At 48.4% G+C, this 21,907-nt stretch overlaps 1 protein-coding gene across 1 annotated transcript in view; it reads left to right on the top strand.

Annotated features, from left to right (window-relative positions):
* The window catches only part of FER1L5 (fer-1 like family member 5), a 59,607-nt gene that overhangs the window by 6,954 nt on the left and 30,746 nt on the right, over window positions 1-21,907 (top strand). The window contains 13 exon segments of the mRNA XM_012555980.1: window positions 4,082-4,210; window positions 5,902-5,964; window positions 7,102-7,152; window positions 9,700-9,730; window positions 10,388-10,503; window positions 10,707-10,830; window positions 11,235-11,287; window positions 13,082-13,150; window positions 15,733-15,776; window positions 15,869-15,951; window positions 16,030-16,124; window positions 17,098-17,223; window positions 20,221-20,398. Coding sequence (XP_012411434.1) covers window positions 4,082-4,210; window positions 5,902-5,964; window positions 7,102-7,152; window positions 9,700-9,730; window positions 10,388-10,503; window positions 10,707-10,830; window positions 11,235-11,287; window positions 13,082-13,150; window positions 15,733-15,776; window positions 15,869-15,951; window positions 16,030-16,124; window positions 17,098-17,223; window positions 20,221-20,398 — 1,162 coding nt within the window.

Raw genomic sequence — 21,907 nt, 5'->3', positions numbered from 1 at the left:
TCCACAAGTGAGTGGCTTTAAAGAATGGAAGTTTATTTTCTCACAGTTCAGGAGGCTAGAAGTCCAAATTCAGGGTGTAGATTTGGAGGAAGATGCTTCTTTCTCTATTTCAGCTTCTAGTAGTTGCCAGCAATCCTTGACGTTCCTGCTCTTTAGGTACACCTGCTCTGTGTGACGGCCTCCATGGCGTCTTCCCACTGCATGTATCTCTGTGTCTAATCTGTGCTTTTCGTAACTCAGAAGTGGTTAAGTTCAGAACCTACCCTGCTCTGATGATAACCTCATTAACATAACAAAAGAAAACCCCTGTTTCCAAACAGGGTCATGTTTACAGGGTTAGGATTTCAACACAAATTTTGGAGGCAACACAATTCAATTTGTAACAGTCATTGTTAGAGGGTGGAAGCTTCAGACTGAACTATGGATCCTCAGATCCTCATTGTATTCCCTGCTCCCACAGGGGCCATCCTGGGGAACTAGGGAGAGGCCAGAATGTTAGTGTGCATGTGGCTGAAGCTAGAGACAGCCCCAGGGGAGAAACGAGAGGTGCTGGCTCGCACCAGCCGGCCCTGGGCGGGTGCTCTGAAGGCAGAGAGTAAGGCATGGACCCTGACTTTCAGGGGTCCTCAGGTTGTGGAAAGACAAGGATGGGCACGTGCAACGTTAAATTAACTGTGTGGGAGATGCTGAGGAGGGTCTGAGGGGATTAGTGGGGATGGACATGGTTTCCACTGTGAAGTCTAGAAACGCCATCCCATGGCTAACCTCCTGCCTGTGACCTAACATTTCTGCCATGGTTTTGTCAGCTCCTTGGTCTGCCACTTGCCCAGGAGGCTGGGGGTCCGTGGCATCACTAGGGTGAAAGTCACCCAACCCCCACGAACCTCCTCCTGTACCAGATCATACAGAATCCTTAGTAACGTTTTTTGTACTTATGTTACTTGTAAATCATAATTCCCGTATGTCACTTCTTCTTTTCCTTTAATTGCTACTACATTCTCAAAAAAGTTACTGCTGTAGGTTCACAAATACTAATTACTACAATATTGCAGCTGAAACACCAAAAAATGTGACAAAACCAGTGACTATAAGCACACCAGCAGCAACAAAAACAACAGCACGTGTTTGTAGCACATGCAGATGAAACCACGTGATTCAAGGTGTCACTGTAATTGGATGATAAATGAGAATTCTGACCAGAGCACATCAGAAGTTTCAAAAAGTAAATTAGCATTGAGTATAATCTTGTAGGTATATTGATGCATTTAAGCTGGGCTTACGAAAAATGTTTTTGTTGTTGTAACTAACTACAGGGATATTTTTATAAAAAATCATAAATTTCTGCTGAAACACTGCACAAAAATTTTACAGACAGTCACTATGGTGTCACCCCCTCTGACAGTGTCACCCGGTGCTGTCTGCAGCCCCTACAACTCCCTAGTGACACCACTGCTGGGAGTATTCATCCTTGACTGCTTCTCTTCCTTGCCCCACCCCTGCATCCAGTCAATGGCCAAGTCCCAGCTCTAAATGTCAACCGACTCCATCACCACTACCACATCCCTTGTCCAAGTCACCACCATGACTGCCCTGTACCACATCCATAGCCTCCTTCTGAACTCCCAGCCTCCCACCCTCTCCCGTCCATGCTTCAGCCAAAGTGGTCTTCCAAGAATGTAATTCTCATCAAGCCACGCACCTGCTTAAAAAGCCCCGATGTCCTCTGGACAAAACACAAATGGCCTACATTGCTTACCAGCCCCTGGATAACCCACGCCTACTCCCCTAAGCCACTCTCTCCCTGCCCCTCCCTGCCCTGCTCTAGCTCTAGCTCTTGCAGTTTCCACACACGAGCCTCTCAGGTGGCCAGGGCTCTGCACATGCGGTTGCCTCCCTTGGAGTCCTTCCCTCTCCCTGTGGGCCCGCCCTCTTTTCACTGAGCTGGTTTACCACAGGATATCAGCTCAGTGTCAAATCGCTACTTTCCTATGTATTAGTGGTCAGGGCAAAGTTCTGAAATGAAGGCTGCTTGCCTGGTTTGGCCTAGTCTTCTCTCCGATGGTCAAGTAGCTGCATGTGTACGAGTCCCTGAAGGGTCCCTGGACTTAATGAAGACAAAGGAAACCTCGAGGAGAGTGGCTGGGCCCACAGCCTGAGTTGAGAGAACTGTATACTGTTTCCCGTCTGACTTAGTCTCCGAGTGCTGCTGTAACAGAAACACCACAAGAGGGTGGCTTTAAAGAACAGAGATTTATTTTCTCACAGTTCAGGAGGCTAGAAGTCTGAATTCAGCATGTGGCTATAGGGGAAGGTCCTTTCTTTGTCTATTTCGACTTCTAGTAGTTGGCAGTCTTTGGCGTTCCTGGGCTTGTAGGTTCATCTGCTTCTGTTGTCATCAGATAGAGCCTGTCTTCCCCCATAGGTACTTCTCCTGCATCTGATCTGCTCTTCTTATAACTCAGAAGTGATTAGATTTAGGACACACTACACTGATATGACCTCATTAAACTTACAAAGAAAACTCTATTCCTAAATGGGATTACATCCACAGGTATAGGGGTTAGGATTCTGTCTTAGTTATCCAGTGCTGCTATAACAGAAATACCACAAGTGGATGGCTTTAACAAACCGAAATTTACTCTCTCATAGTTTAGGAGGCTAGAAGTCTGAATTCAGGTGCCATATCTAGGGGAAGGCTTTCTCTCTCTGTTGCATCTGGGGGAAGGTCGTTTTCCTCTTTCAGCATCTGTGGGCCCGATGTTCCTTGGAGATCTCTATGTGTCTTGGCATCAATCTTCCCATGGGTCTTGGAGGTTCTCAGCACAGGGATCCCTGGTCCAAAGGACGTGCTCTGCTTCTGGCTCTTTTTTCTTGGTGTTAGGAGGTCCCTCTCTCTGCTTGCTTGTTTAATCTCTTTTATAACTCAAAAGAGATTGACTCAAGGTACAACCTAATCGTATAGATTCTGTCCTCCCTCATTAACATAACTGCCTCCCTCTAATCCTGCCTCATTAATATGATAGAGGTTAGGACTTACAACACATAGGTTAATTATATCAGATCACGAAATGGAAGACAACCACACAATACTGGGAATCATGGCCTAGCCAAGTTGACACACATTTTGGGGGGCACACTTCAATCTATAATAGATTCCAACACATATTGTTGGCAACACAATTCAATCCATAACGTCATCTATAGTCAGAGACAACAAGCTCCCATGCCTGTGTCCTGCTACCATTGCCTGCTTCCAGTCCTTTGCCCTCCAAAGCCCAAATCTTTTGTGAGCTCTACATCGCTCTTCTCCCCTCCCACTTTCTAATTTTAGGCTGAGATGTCATAGTCCCTTTACTGAGTTTCAATAAAGTACATCAAAGCAGAAGAAGAAATCACAAATCACAGATCAAATCACGGGTCGTGGATTCGACTGCATAGAACTTCTAAAATTTCAATTCCTTGAGAGGATCATAGATACAAATAAGAAGCAAACAACTCAGAAACATTAATTAGTTGCTGTCGAGTCGATTTCATTCCGACTCATGGTGACCCCATGTATGTCAGAGTAGAACTGGGCTCCATAGGGTTTTCAGTGGGCTGATTTTTCAGAAGTAGATCACTAGGCCTTTCTTCCCAGGCACCTCTGGGTGGACTCCAACTGCCACCCTTTTGGTTAGCAGCCAAGCACATGAACCATTTGTACCACCCAGGGACTCTTTATTAGACTTTGTTTATTCTGTAAGAAGCCCATGCCAATGGAGAAGAGAAATACTAAGTCTACACAAGAGGGAAAGGGCAAAGGGGTTCCCAGAAGAAGAGGTATAGATAGCTAAGGCCTTCCCAGGGTGTGCCTTCAGCCAGGCAGAGTGCTGCCTCCTCCCGACCTTCTCCGGCGCGTCCCCTCCTCCCGACCTTCTCCGGCGCGTCCCCTCCTCCCGACCTTCTCCGGCGCGTTCTCTTTTTATCTGCAATAGCGAGAATGTTTCTCATCACAACAATCTGACTCCTGACAGAAGAGTCCTTGGGAGTTGAGAAGGGGAGCCCAGGCCCCCAACGTCGGGCCCCTGTGTTTCCTCTGTAGGTCCGAGTGAAGGTGTTTGAAGCCCGACAGCTCATGGGCAACAATATTAGGCCAGTGGTGAAGGTGACCGTCGGAGGCCACGAGCACCACACGAGGATCAAGCTTGGAAACAACCCTTTCTTCAATGAGGTGGGTGCCACAGACCCTGGGGCTGAATGGGGCACGGGGCATGTTGACCAGGTGGGCCAGCCAGGGGTTGGACATCCCTGCAGGCAGCTGGCAAGCTTGCTTCTTGACTAGGGTGTTCTCGCGGGAAGCCAAGCACTGTGCTTGGCACCGGGAACTGGATAAAGTGGAGAGCCGCAGTCAAGGCTCTGGTGGTCTGATGACGGCACAGCATAGAAACACACAGACGACCACAAGGAGGCAAGACTGGGTTGACAGAAACCTGGGAGCCCTGCTAACAGAGCCAAGAGATGCAGCTTAGACCACGTGCTTGTCACTGCTGGAGCCCCAAATTCTAGCACCATGTCTGACGTGCAGTAGGGGCTCCATAAATATCTGTCGAATTAACTGGTTAATAAACAACCAGATAAAGGGACAGTGGGAGCAAGGAGGAGGCTGGGGGCGGTGGGAAGGACTCAGAAAATGTTCCCTCAACCTTGAAGGAAGAGTCTACAAGGGAAGGACAGACAAAGGTGGGGAAAGGTAATTCAGGAAAAAGGAGTACCATTTTCAAAAACCCTGCAGGAAGAACAGAATAACCTGTTGGAAGAACCGTAGATCTGGGTGTGACTGGAGGCGAGTGGCTGGAAGTACGGCTGCAAAAGAGGCGAGAGTCCCTTCCTGGAAGGCACTCCTGAGCCACCGAGGGGCTTATGCAGGAGAGTGGCAGGTCCAGGTTCAGTGGCGTCACTAGGGAGGCGGGGGGAGGGGGCAGACCACACTGGGTGACTGTGTCGGAGGGGGTGACACCAAAATGACTGTCTAAAAAATTTTGTGCAGTGTTTCAGCAGAAATTTATTATTTTTTATAAAAATATCCCTGTAGTTAGTTATAACAATAAAAACACTTTTTGTAAGCCCAGCTTACATGGGTCAATATATCTACAAGGCTAAAACTCTATGCTAACTGACTTTTTGAACCTTCTAATGCGCTCTGGTCAAAGCTGTCATTATTACCCAATAGAATCGCGTGATTCCGTCTACCCACTCTACAAGCGCGGGCTGTTGTTTTCGTCGCTGCTGGTGTTTTTGTATTTGCTAATTTTGTCAAATTTTATGGTATTTTAGCTACACTATTGTAGTAATTAGTATTTGTGACCCTATAGCAATAACGTTTTTGAGAATGAAGTAGTAATTAAAGGAAAATGGGAATTACAAGTTATGAGTAACAATACCAAAATCATTACTAAGGCTTCGACATAGTCTGGTACGGGAGGAGGCCCATGGCGGGGGTGACACCGTGAGTTACCTCCCTTGGTGACACCAACCCTAGTGATGCCACTGTCCAGGTTTGCATGTGGGAAAGGAAGCTCTGGCTGCGGTGGGGAGGGCTGGGGAAGTGGACTGGCAAGGGCCAGTCTAGAAGGAGATGGAAGCTGGCATCTCCGTCCCTGGGGCAGTCAGCTGGGTGTTGAGCTGCTCGTGACAGATTCTCCAGGGATTCCTCACATTGGTCCTTTAGCTGGGCAGAAACCGTCCAGAAGCTCAGGAGACCTCTGCTTCTGATGGAGCGTGGCCATGTTAATGAGCTGAGAGTCGTTGGATTGGGTGGTGGAGGTTAAAGAAGCATATTACTTGAGTCTACAAGTTATTGAGTCCCTAGGTGAGTGGTGGAAGAAACATCGTCCACCCTCACCCCTATTCTGTCTGCCTCAGACCTTCTTCCAGAACTTTCATGAGGTTCCTGCAAAGTTCTTCGACGAGACCATCTTAATCCAGGTGAGGAGCTAGACTGGCCTCCAGCGAGATGAGTTCACTTTCTTGTCCCACCTCAGTCCTGGGAAGCACCTTGGCCCCCAGCCCCCATCCTCAGAGCCGGGGTCACTTCATAGCATCTTTCTGATCCCAAGGCAGCATCTCCACCACCTTCTTCACCCCCTGCCTGCTCAGATTCCCCTTTCATTAATTCATTCCACAAATGTTATGGAGTGCCAACAGCTAGGTCCTGAGCTAGGTGCCAAGGTGAACAGGGCAGCTCCTTCCCATGCACCAGGATTCTCATGTCACCATGAGACCCATCAGAATGGAAGACTCCATTTCCTGACCAGAGGGAGCCCGGTAACAATGGTGAACATGTATTTATCAAGTGCCTACTGTGTGCCCGGAGTCCAAACCAAAACCTGACCCGTTGCTGTCCAGTCAGTTCCAACTCAAAGCGACCTTGTAGAACAGAGTAGAACTGCCCCATAGAGTTTCCAAGGAGCGGCTGGTGGGTTTAAACTGCCAACCTTTTGGTTAGCAGCCATAGCTCTTAACCACTGCGCCACCAGGGCTCTGCCCAGAGTCCAGGGTAGTGCAAATGGCTAAGAGCTCAACTACTAACCAAAAGGTTGGCAATTCGACTCACCCAGAGACTCCTCCATCTGCTTCTGAAAAATCACAGCCCATTGATAACCCTATGGAGCACAGTTCTCCTCTGCAACACATGGGCCGCCAAGAGTCAGAACTGAATCGAAGGCAGCTGTTTGGGTTTTGGTTCTTTTACTGTGTGCCCAGCCCAGAGCTGAGGAAACAAGGAGGCCTCTCCCACCAAGCGTTTACATGTTCTTGGGAACACAAACACGTAGCAAACTGCCAGGACAGCAAGTAATGGAGAAAGCTGAGGGCAGTACCTTGCCTTGTGTCCACCTGGGCCAAGAGAAGTGGCCGCTCTGGCCCTCAGTGGCACTGAAAACCTGAACCTCACAGGGTTTCTCCGAGAATTAAATGAGAAAACCTGTGTGCAGATGCCTGGCCATTAGCGAACGGTTCACAAACCCTGGAGGACCCCAGATGGGCCCTTACTGTTCATCCCATGGTGGGTGGGGGAAATCGGAGTTGTGAATAATTGAGATCTTTCTGGGAATTCCCCTGCAGGTGATGAACTCCTCGGTGCTGAGGTTCAAATCAGAGATCGGGAGATTCCAAGTGAGCATGGTGTGACGGGAGAGGTTTGGTAAAACAGTCATAGAGGTCCACTCTGGGTTCTAAGCCCCAGAGTCTGGGAGAAAGGACTTGGATATTTGTATCAGAAAGGTCCAGATTTGGACCCACCTATCATCTGGGTAGGAGCCCTGGTAACACAGTGGTTAAGAGCTCAGGCTGCTAACCAAAATGTCGGCAGTTCGAATCCACCAGCTGCTCCTGGGAAACCCTATGGGGCAGTTCTACTCTGTCCTACAGGGTCACTATGAGTCAGAATCGATTTGATGGCAACCAGTTTGGTTTTTGGTTTATCAGCTGAGTGACTTCAACAAGTTATTCCAAGCCTCTATTTCGTCCTGTATAAAATGAGGATAATAACATACCCAACCCACAGGGTCATTCTGAGGATTGAACTATGTAACATCTAAGAAAGTGCTTGGCTCTGTGTCAAATTCCCCACACCACCAACAGTGTGCACAGTTCAAATCTCTGCCTCCAGGAAGATAGGAAAAACCAGATCCACTGCCACTGAGTCGATTCCAACTCATGGCGCCTCCATTGTTCGAGTGGAACTGCTCATAGGGCATTCTTGCATGTAATCTTGACAGAAGCAGATCGCCAGGCTTTTCTTCCACAGCACTGCTGTGTGGGTTTAAACCACCAACCTTTTTTTTTTTTTTATTGTACTTCAGATGAAGCTTTACAGAACAAACTAGCTTCTCATTAAACAGTTAGTACACCTATCTTTTTATGACATTGGTTTACAGCCCCACGATATGTCAACACTCCCTTCACGACCTTGGGTTCCCTATGACCAGCTTTCCTGTTCCCTCCTGCCTTCTCGTCCTCGCCCCTGGGCTGGTGGGCCTTTTTAGTCTAGTTGTGTCTTATGGGCCTGTCTAATCTTTGGCTGAAGGGTGAACCTCAGGAATGACTTCATTACTGAGCTAAAAGTAATTTCCGGGGCCATACTCTCGGGGTTTCTCCAGTCTCTGTCAGGCCAGTAAGCCTGGTCTTTTTTCGTGAGTTAGAATTTTGTTCTACGTTTTTCTCCAGCTCTGTCCGGGACCCTCTGTTGTGATCCCCGTCAGAGCAGTCCCTGGTGGTAGCCGGGCCCCATCTAGTTGTGTGAAGTGTCTGTTCAAATCTTTTGCTCATTTTATTGGTTTGTTTGTTTTCTTATTATTGAGCTTTGAGAGTTCCTTATACTCTGGATACAAGTCCTTTATCAGACGTGTGATTTGCAAATCTTCTCTCCCAGTCTGTGACTTGTCTTTTCATCCTCCAGCAGCGTCTCTCAAGGAGCAGGAGTGTGACATTTGGATGAAGTCCAGTTTATCAATTTTTTTTTAATGCATCATGCGTTTGGTGTTGTAGCTATCTCTGCCTATCTAACCCCAGAGGACGGCTGAGCTTTCGGGTTTTATTTTGTAACATTTTATTTTGTTGTTGTTGTTAAGAACATTCACAGAAAAACATACACCAATTCAACAACTTCTACATGTGCAGTTCAGTGACACTGATTGTATTTTTTGAGTGGTATGATCGTTCTCCCCCTCCTTTTCTGAGTTGTTCCTCCTCCATTAACGTAAACTCACCCCCCCCCAGGGTTCCTATCTAATCTTTCCAGTTGCTGTTGTCAATTTGATCCCATTTAGATAGATGTTAAAAGAACATAATGCTCAAGGCAGACATTCTTTACTAGTTATGCTAAACTATTGTTTGGTTTTAAGAAGCCTTAAAGGGATATTTTTTGATTTAAGGTTTAAAGATTATCTCAAGGCAATAGTTTCAGGGCTTCATCCAGTCTTCGTGGTTCCAGAAAGTCTGGATTCCATGAGAATTTGAATTTTTGTTCTGTATTTTCCCCCTTTTGATCATAGATTCTTCTATAGAATCTATGATCAAAATGTTCGGTAATGGTCGCTGGGCGCCACCCAGTACTTCTGGTCTCATGGCAAAGGAGGCAGCTGCTCGTGGAGGCAATTAACCTCACAGAGGATGGCTGAGTTTTAAAGCAGGCCTTCATACAGAATTCTGTGGCTGCTCTAAGGAACCTTCTAATGTGGGTTGCAAGGGTGGTCAGAATATTCTGAGGTATCTTGCCCCACACTGCCTTCAATCCCCCCGACATCCCTCAGGCCTCTGTCAGAAACCATCTCCCAGGGGAAAAGGAAAACCTATAGTTTCTTTGCCAACTCCTGCCTTTACCACCCTCTTCCCGTAGAACCTAAGATATCCTTTCCCCATCCAGGGGCGGGGAAACTCAACCCTGTGTTGGTCAGGCAGTGCAGTGTGGTAGTTAAAGGCTCTTCCAATCCAGGCTTCCGCACCTACTGCTTGTAAGATTTGGGGCACTTCTCTCAAACTCGGCATCCTCTGCAGAGTGGGCTGATAACAGACCTGTCTTATAGGTCATTGCAAAGATGAGAGGAGTTAAGGCAGAACAAGTGCTCAAGCACCGGTAACTAGCATTCCCATCGTGTTAGTAGTATCACAGATGTTGGCTGGAGGTCCTAACTAATCCTCACCCCACTCTTGTCTTTTCAGACAGATATTGGGTTTATCTACCATTCTCCAGGTAGGTAACAGTGATTGTAAATATCTGTGTCTTCTGAGAAAAACCAGGCCAGGTGTCAAAATGCCTCCAAATCCCTATATCTTCAACACATGGGGGAGAGTACTAGCGGGTATGAATTATTTTCTGTATTTGGTAATATTTTACTGTACTTTATGGTCTTTTACCCTACTTTATAATAGGAGCATTTGGGTCAGATGTGAACCTTTTATTTCAACCTGGGATTTGATTGCTATTTTTTGAGGCCAGCGTTGGGGGAACTGAAGGTTGAGTAGAGATGTCCACTGTGACCCGGCCGTAACAGATCAGGTTGTGGTTTGGACATAGGGTTGGGGGAAATGCTTACCTCTACAGTGTCTGGCTCCAGACCAGGTCAGTCACAACTGTGAGTTCCTAAGGTGGGAAAGAGGGGTCCCTACTTCCTAAAGTCAACAGTTGGCAGCCCTGTGAGTGGACTATCATTGCCTAATGTTTAGGGGTGTTTCCCACTGTCTTCCAGATCTCAGGTAGACACTACCCCTGCCAATTGCTGGGAACCAGAATAAACGAGACAGGTTTCCAATCTGCCCCCCTCCATCCCCAGAAACAAAGACTGATTTCACACAGAAGAGGGGTTGGAGACTGGACACTGGTCTCCTAAGGCCCCCTCTGCTTCCCCAGGTCATACACTCCTGAGGGAGTGGTTAGGTCTCTGCCAGCCAGACCATCCCAGCAGTGGCGTGAGAGGCTATTTGAAAGTCACCATCTGTGCCCTTGGTGTGGGAGACCAGGCCATGGTGAGGCTTCCCCCACCCCCAACTCAGTAACATTCCCTATGGGGCTGCCTGCCTTGGAGCAGCCCTGGGCCCTCAAAGTGGCTCTTGATCTTCACATCCTTCCCCCTGTCCACAGCCCCAAGTGGGAGGTTGGGGAAGCAAAGCCTGGTGGCCTTGGCCGTGACCTCCCCGTGATTCTGACCCTATCCCATTGGTCTCTCCAGGTGGATCTAATGCTACCCTACAGGGCTGATGATACCGGCCCTAAGCTCTTCAAGTCGGCGGCAGTCCCGCTCAACACGGCTCAACTACAGTTCTTCATCTACTGCGCTGAGGACCTTCATTTCAGTTAGGGTTCGGGTGCTGTGGAGGGAGTGGCCCTGAGGCTCCCTACACAGTGGCATCCTGGATCCCCATGGGACTTCCCTGTTCCATTTTGACACTGACCTAAGATTTGGGGTGGGCCTCTGGTGGCACAGTAGTTAAGAGCTCGGCTGCTGACCAAAAGGTCAGCAGTTTGAATGCACCCGCTGTTTCTTGGAAGCCCTATGGGGCAGTTCTCCTCTGTCTTATAGGGTCGCTCTGAGTTGGAATCGACTCGACAGCAGTGGGTTTGGTAATTCCAGACAGGTCTTCCCAGGGACACCAAGCTAAACCGTGGGGGAGGGTTTTATGTTGTCCTGTCCCCTCTCCACTTAATCCTCCTAAAAGAACGTGGCTATCTCAGAAGTCTTTTAACTTCTTGTTCATAGAGAAACACCAGATAGGGAACCCTATGTTGGAGGTGGAACTAAGTGGGAAAAAGGTAAGTGTACAAAGGGTCTGAGGGTCAGAGAACCTGACACCTAGAAAAAATAAAATAGTGTGGAGGAAGAGATGATGGGCAGGACACCAGGAATGGCATCCCAGCTCTTCCACTAACAAGCAGTGTCTTAGTCATCTAGTGCCGCTGTAACAGCAATAGCACAAGTGGTTGGCTTTAACCAAGAGAAACTCTCTCACAGTCAAGGAGGCCAGAAGTCCGAATTCAGGGCGCCAGCTCCAGGGGACGGCTTTCTCTCTCTGTCAGCTCTGGGAGAAGGTCCGTGTCATCAATCTTCCCCTGGTCTAGGAGCTTCTCAGCACAGGGACCCTGGGTCCAAAGGACACACTCCCCTCCTGGTTCCCCATTCTTGGTGGCATGAGGTCCCTATCTCTCTGCTCACTTCTCTCTCCTTTTATCTCTTAAAAGATGAAAGGTGATGCAGGCCACACCCCAGGGAAACTCCACTTACATCAGATTGGGGCTGTGACCTGAGGAAGGATATTGCCTCCTACCCTAATCCTCTTTAACCACAGGCAGAGATTAGGATTTACAACACACAGGAAAATCACACAAATCACAAAATGGAGGGCAACAACACAATACTGGGAATCTTGGCCTAGCTAGGTTGACACATATTTTGGGGGGACATAATCCAATCCATGACAAGCAGTATGGCCCCACTGGACCAGAAACTCTGTAAAGGCTAAGACTCAGGCCACATCTTATTCACCCTGTATCCCTCTAGCTAGCCCAGCACCTTGCATGAGAAGACAACTCACTAAAAACAAATGTAGGAATGTGTGGATGAACGGATAAGTGAATAAAATCACATGCCAACAAGCAAATGAACAACATGAGTGTCAGCGGCCCCCTTTGGACTTCATTGTCTTCATTCGAAAATTGAAGGTTCCGGGCAAGAGAGCCGCTAACATTCCATGGACCTCCGTGAACAGAGTAGTGTTTTCTAAAGTGTGCTGATGGCGAAATACGCAAAACAGGCTCCAATGTTCAAATCTGGGGATGCTAGGTTAGAGTGAAATACATTTGTCTCAAAATTCACAAACCATCATTTCACCATATTCTGTCAGAAGCGAATCATTAAACCCAGCCCACACTCAAAAGGAGAGGGATTAGTCTTCAACTTTTGAAGGGAGGACCACCAAAAAATCTGTGGACTTATTTTAAAACCAGCGCACTGAGTATTTATTTTCCAAAGAGTGGTTTGGGATGCCTTTGGAGATGGATAAGATGATCTTGGGTGGCATGTGGCATGCATTAAAAAAAAAAAAATTATCTTACATTGTATTAAAAAGTTTAAATAGTCCAACTCACTATTAGTTTCAAAGATATTGTTTAGAATAAAGTTAGGCTTAAAAATTAGGTCAATCGATGCTTTTAAAGGGGGTATACCATTGTGTACTGCCGCCATCAGCTATGTTTTTGCCCGCTTTCCTGGTGGGATCTTAGAGTTTATCTGACAAAATCTATTTGCATGTACTCATATAATATAGTTAGTGACCCTGCATCTGTTGAAAAATTAAGCCAGTCGAAAATTGATTGAAGGGAAAATATTAAGTCATCTTGATCTGGCAAACAGTGAAGGATGAACACGAACCGAAGCTGTAGCTGATGAGACGTTTGTCCAGGGCGTCTTTTGGCTGGGGTTAGCATGAGCAGCTCTGGGGGGCGGACGCATCCCTCAGTGGGCGGGGAAAAGGCGGCTGGGAGGGGCTGAGGGGCCGGGCAGAGAGGAGGGGTCAGGCTGCCACTGACGTTGCTTTGGGATGTTCCCAGCTTAAGACCACCGTGCAGACCCAGACCGAGAACCCGATCTGGAACCAGATTCTGACCTTCCCGATTCAGGTATCGCTGCTCCTAGAAGCCGGGCTAAGACCAGCACACCCTACCCTTCCCCCACTGCCCCTCAAACGGAAGGGCAGTGTTGGGGCGTTCGTGTGTGGGTGCAAGTTGGGGTTGGGGGTCAAGAAGCACGGCAAGTGGGCGTTCCGCCTCAGAGGGAGGAGGAAGTCTGGGGCGTACGGAGACTCTTATTTGTCCGGTATTGTTAAGAAAGGAGGTCCCTGCGTGGCACAAGCCGTTTGCACTCAACTCCTAACGGAAAAGTTGGGGGTTCGCATCCACCCAGCAGTGCTGTGGAAGAAAGGCCTGGCGATCTACTTCTGTAAGATTACAGCTATCGAAAACCCTATGGAGCACAGTTCTACCCTAAAACATGTGGGTCCCCCATGAGTCGGAATCGACTTAATAGGTAGCTGGTTTTGTTTTTTGTGTTTTTCGTTAAGAAAGGAGCTAGGCGCAACTTTCCAGAGAACTTAAAAGTGCCCTTTCGCCACATTCAAAGACAAAGCAAACAAACAGAACGCTTGAAAACTCGTCCTAAATTGTATTAGACATTTTCTTATCTCCGAGGCAAAGGGCCCTGAATACCGAGAACTTGGTTATATACTGGGCTGCTTGACAAGCTAAGTGGTCTCAGGATGCTGCTGGTTGTGGCTTCTGTAGTCTGATCTTACAGCATTTTACCAAGTCCCGCCCCGCCCCGCCCCGACGAGTCAATTGCAACTCATAGTGACCCTACAGTACAGAGTAGAATGCCCCATAGTGTTTCCAATGAGTAGCTGGTGGATTCGAACTGCTAACCTTTTGGTTGGCAGCCGAGCTCCCAACCGCTGCACCACCAGGGCTCCTACAGCCTTTTGGTCCTGGGTCGCCTACGTCCTGTCCGCTGGAAGCGCTGATGTAGCTGTGACTGCCTTTTGACTCTCTGCAGGTTTCTCAGAGCTGTGTGCAAAATAAAAAACCGTTCTGAGTGACACGGTGAGCTCTCGCACAAGCCCCAGTGCATAGAACTTTGTGTGACCCCGACTTGGCCCCCCAGTGGTTAGCTCTCTTTAACCTTATGTTTGTGCTAACACTTTTAATTAGCTCCTGAGCGCCCCTCCTCCGCCTCTGGGCCCGCTTCCTTGTTTCTCCTAGACGCTTTCTTCCCCAGTCTGGCTCCCGGGGAATCCTAATGTTTAACGGTTCCTCGTAACCCCCGCCTCGTTGGATGGTTTTATAGACTGTTAAAGTAGGAAGAACGAACAAACAAATCTGTCTTGGAAGAAGTACAGCCAGAGTGCTCCTTAGAAGCAAGGATGGTGAGACTTGGTCTCACATACTTGGGACATGTTCTCAGAAGATTCTAGTCCCTGGAGAAGGACATCATGCTTGGTAGAGTTGAAGGTCAGTGAAAAAGAGGAGGACCCTCAATGAGATGGACCGACACAGTGGCTGCAACAATGGGCTCAAGCATAACAGTGGTTGTAAAGATGGCGAAGGAGCAGGCAGTGTTTTCCTTCTGTCGTACATAGGGTCGCTGTGACTCGGAACCGACTCGACAGCACCTAACAACAACAAAAACAAATGTAGGAAGAAGCCTGAGAGGGGGCCCAGTCCATACCCCGCCCATGCCAAGCTCCCTACCACCTGTCCTTGGCTGTGAAGAGCGCTCAGGGACCTTCCCGGAAGATTCTCTGATGCTCTGTGGCTGCACAGAATGTTGGGAAGTCCTCCCTCATGCTCAGCTTCCTTCAGGCTCAGAACCAGCAGCACAGGCCAGGTTCTTCTTCATCCCTGGGAGAGGCCCTCCAACGTCTGAAGATGTTCCTCTCCTTCCTGTACAAACACGCCCAAACCATCACCCATTTCCTGCAGAACACGGTCTCCAGGGCCCTTGCCATTTAGATGCAGGCCTGATTGTCACTAAACCAGTTGCCACCAAGTCGACTCTGACTCATGGTGACCCCACGTGTGTCCGAGTAGAACTGTGCTCCATAGGGTTTTCAGTAGCTGATTTTTCAGAAGCAGATCGACAGGTGTAAAAATGTTCTCGGCTCCTCTTTCTTGGTAATGGTGAGATCCTCTCTTTCCCACTTCCGGGATGGCTCATTTTAATCCTAGCAGGATGGCAAAACTGACCAATCCCCTCGTTAGGGTTCCATGGACCATGTTTGCATGGTCTCACTCCTACATGGGTGCCATGAACTTTATTGCATTATTAGCAAGCTATCCAATCCCCTTGGTGGGCCACAAGCACCTCATTTGTACAGCCCCACCCAATCACTTGGGTGGGAGTTACAAGACCATGGCGAGAAGGGCTACACAAAAATGATCCATGGCACCACACCAGGTGTCTCTGGGTGGACTTGAACCTCCAACCTTTCTGTTAGCAGTGGAACGTGTTAACCATTCTCACCACCCAGGGTCTCTGAAGGTCCATTAGCTCCATGGTAAATCCGTCTTTGTCTGTGATTCAATGACTCATTGGTAACCGAGCCAGGCCTTAGACCCCGACCCAGGACTTCCCAACTGCTCTCAAAATCTTCCCAGGGACCAGAAGGCCTGAGCGTGCACCCACTGCTGCTCTTGCCTTCCTCTTGCAGCTGCCCTGCCTCTCCAGCTACATCAAGTTGAGAGTCTTGGACTGGTGAGCAAATGGGCTGAGGCTGAAGCTCATGCGGGGGAGGAGGGAACCAGGGCCAGGTCGGGGCTCAGCCTGCAGAGTATGCTTCTCCGTAGCCCCAGGAAGGATTGCCGGGATGAGATCGGGACTGTCAGCCTGTCTCTCAACCAGATCTCATCCACCGGTGGAGAGATGGAAGGCAAGCAGAATCTCCAGCCCCGGCCTCCTGCGCCTCTCCCCTGTGGGTCCCACCCCTTCTCATCATATCTTCTTCCAGGAGTGTACTCTGGCTTCCTACCCTGCTTCGGCCCCAGCTTCCTGACTTTTCACGGGGGTAAAAAGGCCCCTTTCAGGATCCAGGAAGAAGGCACTGTAAGCTTCTCCTTTCAGCTCTAGGGAACAGTGGACGTTATGCCAACCATGTGTAAGGCTTGGGGAGGACCCAGACCTGCTTTCTTTCCACGGGAGTTCTAGTAAAGGACGTGAAGTCTCCACATAAATAACCACGGTAGATATTGGACATGGGGTGTAGCATAAGGAACAGCTGGAGTGCTCTAGACATTCACTGAGGGAGGGGCACCTGAGACAAGACCTCAAGTAAGACTGTCAGCAGGTGCAAAGGACAGTTAAGACCAAGGAAGAGGTAAACGTAGAAAAGTACTGGATTATTCCAAACTCTGGTTATAAATACCAGAAGCCCAACTCAGACTGGCTTAACCAATTAAGGGAATGAGGCTGGGGAGGACTCTGAGTGAGGAAGAACTGCAGGAACCAGGCCCTCAGCGCCACCGGGAGGCTCTCTCACTCTTGCTCTGGGTCTCACCTCTGCCGGCTTTATGCCTTGGCCTTATTCTGCCCAACTGCAGTCAGGCCTCCATGCAGGCAATGTGGCCTCTGCAGCCTCTAACAGGAATCCCGGGGCAGCATTCTAATTGGCCTGCTCAGGTCATGTGTGCTTCTCTTGGACCCATCACCACTGCCAAGGAGGTTAGGCATACCCTGATTGGCCAGGCTGTAAAAACAAACTCAGTAGTTGTCACAGCCCCCTCCAAGCATGGAGCATTTATGGGGAACAGGGTGCTTCAGGTGGCTGGCAGGTAGAACAGGGGAGCCGTGGGAGTTGAGGATGCAGAAGGGGGATCGGGGCCAGAGGTTTCCTGGCACAGTGGTGTCTGGAGTATCTGGAATTCCTTCCTGGGATTGCGGTTCCATAGATCTTCCTCAGGCCGGCCCCAGGCAGGCAGAGGGCTCGGGAGATTTGCCCACTCTTCTTCCTTCACCCCTTTTTTTCCGCTCTTCTTCCCTCACCCCTTTTTTTCCTGCTTTTCCTCTGTTGTCCAAGTAGTGTCCTGACTCTGTGAAGGATGGTTTAGATTATCGAGGCCGAGTCTTCCTGGAGTTAGTCACCGACATAAAATCCCATCAAGACTTTAAGATAAAGGATCTCTCCCGCGAAGTGACCAGGATGGAGGTAACCAGGGGAAACAGGTAACCCAGGAGAAAACAGGCCCTCTGCTTGCCCAGATCCACTAAGGGCGGCGGTCTCTGGCTCCGCACTGCCTTGGCCTCAGGGTTCCTGAAGCCTTGGCCACAAGCTGAACGCTCTCCTGGATGTAGAAGGATGACGGATGGATTGCTTGAGTGTTTATTAAGCCCCTGCTGGGGGACTTAATGCTGTGCCAGACCCCTCATTAGGGGGCTCAGTAAAGACAAGGTTTCCATTTAAGAAATGCGGAATCTAGTTAAGGAGAAATGGTGTTCGTGTGTGACCTAATTTCTCAGAGCTTTGTAAAATAACCTAAGGGGCTTGGATTTTTTCCTGAAGGCAGTGGAGGGCGGTGGAGGCAGAAAAGGCCAGGAGGAGCCGTGTTAAGACCAGACTGGATTGAAGTAGTTTGGAAGAGGGTAGCGATAATGGTTGCACAACAGAAGAATCGAATCAGTGTCACTGACTTATACCCGTAGAAATGTGTTGAGTGGGCACATGCTTTGTTGTGTGTATTTTTACCACAATGAAAAAAAAAAAAAGACTGGAGTTTAGAGGACTAAGTCAGAGTCACCCAGTAAAGAGAAATGGAGATGTCACCTTGGTGGCGGAGAGCTGGGGAGAAAGGGGCGGGTTCCAGAGACCCTCTAGAAACAGAATGATCAGAGCTAGTGACTAACGGGACATCAGAAGTGAGGTCAACTCCCCAAGCTGATGCCCATTTTCTGGCTTGGGTGACAAGGTGGTCAGGGGTAGCACCCACCAAGATGAGCTCCCTGGACAAGGAGCCGGGGGAGATAAAGCATTCTTCTTTGACTTGTGTTTGTGAGACATCCGTGTAGACCTGCCTTAGAGACTGCTGGACCCCGGGTCTGGGGGTGTGGTCCGCACACTGGAATTTGAACCAATGGTGTGGAAGAAATTGCCCAGGGAGAGTAGGTGGAGCGAAAGGAGAAGGAGGCTGAGGAGGGAGCCTACCTGCCACAGTCTAAAAGGCAGTGGAGGAGGAGGAGTGTTTGCACGGGAGACTCAGGAGGCTTCTTCTGAGGAGTGGAGCCTCAGGAGGGGAGAGTTGCAGAAAGGAGTGATCTACTGTCCTGAATGTGGAGGGGACAAAGAGTGAGCACTCAGAAGTGTCCACTGGCTGTTGGGAAGGCGCCGGTAGCCTTGGGTCAGGAGAGAAGCCAGGCTGCCAGAGATGGGAGGGAGAAGTTGGAGACGGTTCATAGAGGCGATGCTTGTAAGAAATGGCTGCACGCAAATGGAGACGTATCAGGTGGTAGCGAAGAAGGCTTAGAGAAGGGGGATGGTTTTTTAAGACAGAGGAGACCTGAGGTAGTGAAGAGACTGAGGGAGAGCAGGTGGTTACACCAGAAGTTGGCAACAGAAACAAGGGGTTGGGTAACGTGATGGATGGAACACTGAGAAGATGGGAGAGGTGGTGGGAGAGTGGGCAGCTGGGGCAGGAAGCAGAAAGTCTCATCTTCTCTGGGGGAGGAGGGGGACTTGAGGAGAAGAACTGCAAAGGGCGAAGGGCAGTCAGGGAGGGATGAGCACAACCTCAACCACACAGCCCTGCCCATACCGGTCTCATGGAAAGAGGGGGTTTAGGCAAAACGGAGGGGAGGGGCTCCCCTACATGGGATGGGGGCGGGGTGGCCCAACTCAGAGCCTCGCCTAACCAGGGAGGAACGCTTGTGTCTGATTCTGAGACGGGAAGGAAGCGGGTTGCCTGGGTGGAGTGGGCCAGGTGATGGGGGTCCTGGGAGGAACTGCTCTTTTTCTCTTTTTTTTGGGGGGGGGGATCCAGATTTATTTATTTATTTATTTAGCGTACTTCAGGTGAAGGCTTACAGAACAAATAGTTTCTCATGAAACAATAGTACACATATTGCTTGATGACATTGGTTAACAACCCCACACGTGTCAATCCTCTCCCTTCTCGACCTTTTCTTTTTTTGGTGAAAATATACATAGCCAAAGATACACCATTCCAAAAATTTCTACATGCACAGTTCAGTGACATCGACCTCGCTCTTCCAATTGTGCTGCTATTCTCACTTTAGATGAAGGCTTACAGAACAAGATAGTTTCTCATTTAACAGTTAATACACATGTTGCCCTATGACAATGGTTAACAACCTCACAACACATCAACACTCTCCTTACTCAGCCTTGGGTTCCCTATCACCAGCTTCCTTGTCCCCTTCTGCCTTCTGGCCCTTGTCCCTGGACTGCTGTACCTCATTAGTCCCATTTGGTTTTATGGGGCTGTCCACTCCCAGGCTGAACAGTGAACCTCGGAGATGACTTCACCGCTGAGCTAAAAGGGTGTCTGGGGGCCATACTCTCGGGGTTTCTCCAGTCTCCTTTAGGCCAGTAAATCTGGTCTTTTTTTTTTTTTGTGAGTTAGAATTTTGTTCTACATCCTTCTCCAGCTCTGTCCAGAACCTCTATTGTGATCCTGGTCAGAGCAGTCAGTGGTGGTAGCCGGGCACCATCTACCTGTACTGGACTCAGTCCGGTGGAGGCCTTGGTAGCTGTGGTCCATTAGTCCTTTGGACTAATCTTTTCCTTGTATCCTGTTCTCTTCATTCTCCCTTGCTCCCGAAGGGATGAGACCAGTGGAGTATCTTAGATGGCTGCTCACAGGCTTTTAAAACCCCAGACGCCACTCACCAAGGTAGAATGTAGAACATTGTCTTTATAAACTGTGTTATGCCAGTTGAGCTAGATGTTCCCCGAGACCATGGTCCCAACAGCAGGAGGAACTGCTCTTGATCAGCCAGGCGCGAGGGAGCCAAGTCAGAGTTTTGAGGGGAGGTAGGTGAGGGGCTCAATGACAGTCAGCTCACCCTGAAGAGAAGCAAAGAAGGCTTTTGAAGGACACAGGGCTCCTCATCCTTGCCTTCCTGCCTGTCTATTCCTTGACTTGTTCACCCCTTGGTTTATGTATTGGTGACATCGGGGTTATTGTTCTAGAAACAACAGAACCGCCAGAAGTACGGGCTGTGTGTCATCTTCCTCTCCTGCACCATGATGCCCAACTTTAAGGACCTGATCCAATTCGAGGTCAGCATCGGCCACTATGGAAACAAGATGGACCTGAATTACAAGCCTCTAGTCTCAACCACACAGTACAGCCCAGTGATATATGATGGTAATAGTCAGACCCAACCAAAAAGTAGAGAGCATCCGTTGCATGCCAAGCTCTGTGCTAGGCCCTTTCAAGTGTATTAGCTCACGTGACATTCATAGGCATGATTAACTCACATTTCACGGATGAGGAAAATGAGTTTCAGAAGTCACCTGCCAAAACAGAGCTAGTAGGTAGTGACCCAAGAGTTGAAATTAGTCTTGACTTCAATACACTGCATTCTAGACTACAACTTACTCAGCCCCATCTTCTCGCCTGCTACCATTCTCATCCATCTATACACCACCCACCAATTCATCTATCCACTTATTTATCCACTTCCCATCCATCCACCCTCTATCCATCCATTCCTGTATTCAACTCCCACCTATCACTCTCCCAAACACCCACCCATCCATCCATTCATCCATTTATGCACTCATCCAGTATACATCTATTGGACATCCACTCTTGATTGGGCAATCTAGAGCAGTGGTTGTCAAAGTACAGTCCCTGGGCCAGCAGAATCAACATATCTGAGAGCTTGTCAGAAATACAGATTCTTGCCCCTGCCCCAGACCTACAGAATTAGAAAATCTGGGATGGAGTCCAGCAAACTGTGCTTTAACAAGCATGTGATTCGGATACGTGCTAAAGTTAGAGGACCATAGAGGAAGACGTTTGTCTTTGTCAGCTTCGCCATCTCATCCCCCACTGAGGGCCTTGCCACCCTTCTCACTTTCAGCCTGTGCTTTATTGAGACATAATTCACAGACATTTCAATTCACCCATTTAAAGTATACAATTGAATGATTTTGATTATATTCACCAACTTGTGCAACCTTCACCAGTATCAATCTGAGAACATTGCATTGCCCCAGAGAGACCCTTCAGCAGTCACTCCCTATTTCACCCTAACTTTCTCAGTCCTAGGCAACCACTAATCTACTTTCTGTGTCTATAGATTTTCTGATTCTGGACATTTCATAGAAATGGAATCATACAGACACACATGCAGAAGACTGGCTTCTTTCACCTAGCATATGTTCTACCTATTTTTAAAATTATGAAATATTTGTACAAAAAGTATATAAAATGTGTATGTATGGTTTACCGAAAAATAATAAAATGACTACTTACGAACTCACCACTCAGTTTAAAAGACAGAAAATTGTCAGCATCTTAAAGGGCCCTGGTGTGCCTGTCCCAGATCCATTCATCCAAGAAGTAATCATGATCCTGACTCTTGTGTTAATCACTTCCTTGCTTTTCTTTTTAATTTTTACCACCTATGTGTGTGTCCCTAAACAGCATGCTGCTTTTGCATTTATATAAACAGAATCTTTTGGTCTGTATTCATCTGTCTTGTGCTCAACATAAAATTTCTTTTTAAATATTGGTCTGTGGAGTTGCAGTGCATTTTCATTTCTGTATCTACTCCACTGTGTGATTATACCACAAATTATGTGATATATGTGGACATTTAGGTTATGTCTCTGTTTGCTACTATGATTTTGTTATAAACATTCTTGT

The sequence above is a fragment of the Trichechus manatus genome, unplaced genomic scaffold, assembly GCF_000243295.1.
Source record: "Trichechus manatus latirostris isolate Lorelei unplaced genomic scaffold, TriManLat1.0 scaffold00004, whole genome shotgun sequence".
NCBI lineage: Eukaryota > Metazoa > Chordata > Mammalia > Sirenia > Trichechidae > Trichechus > Trichechus manatus.
This window is presented reverse-complemented; position numbering and strand designations above follow the sequence as displayed.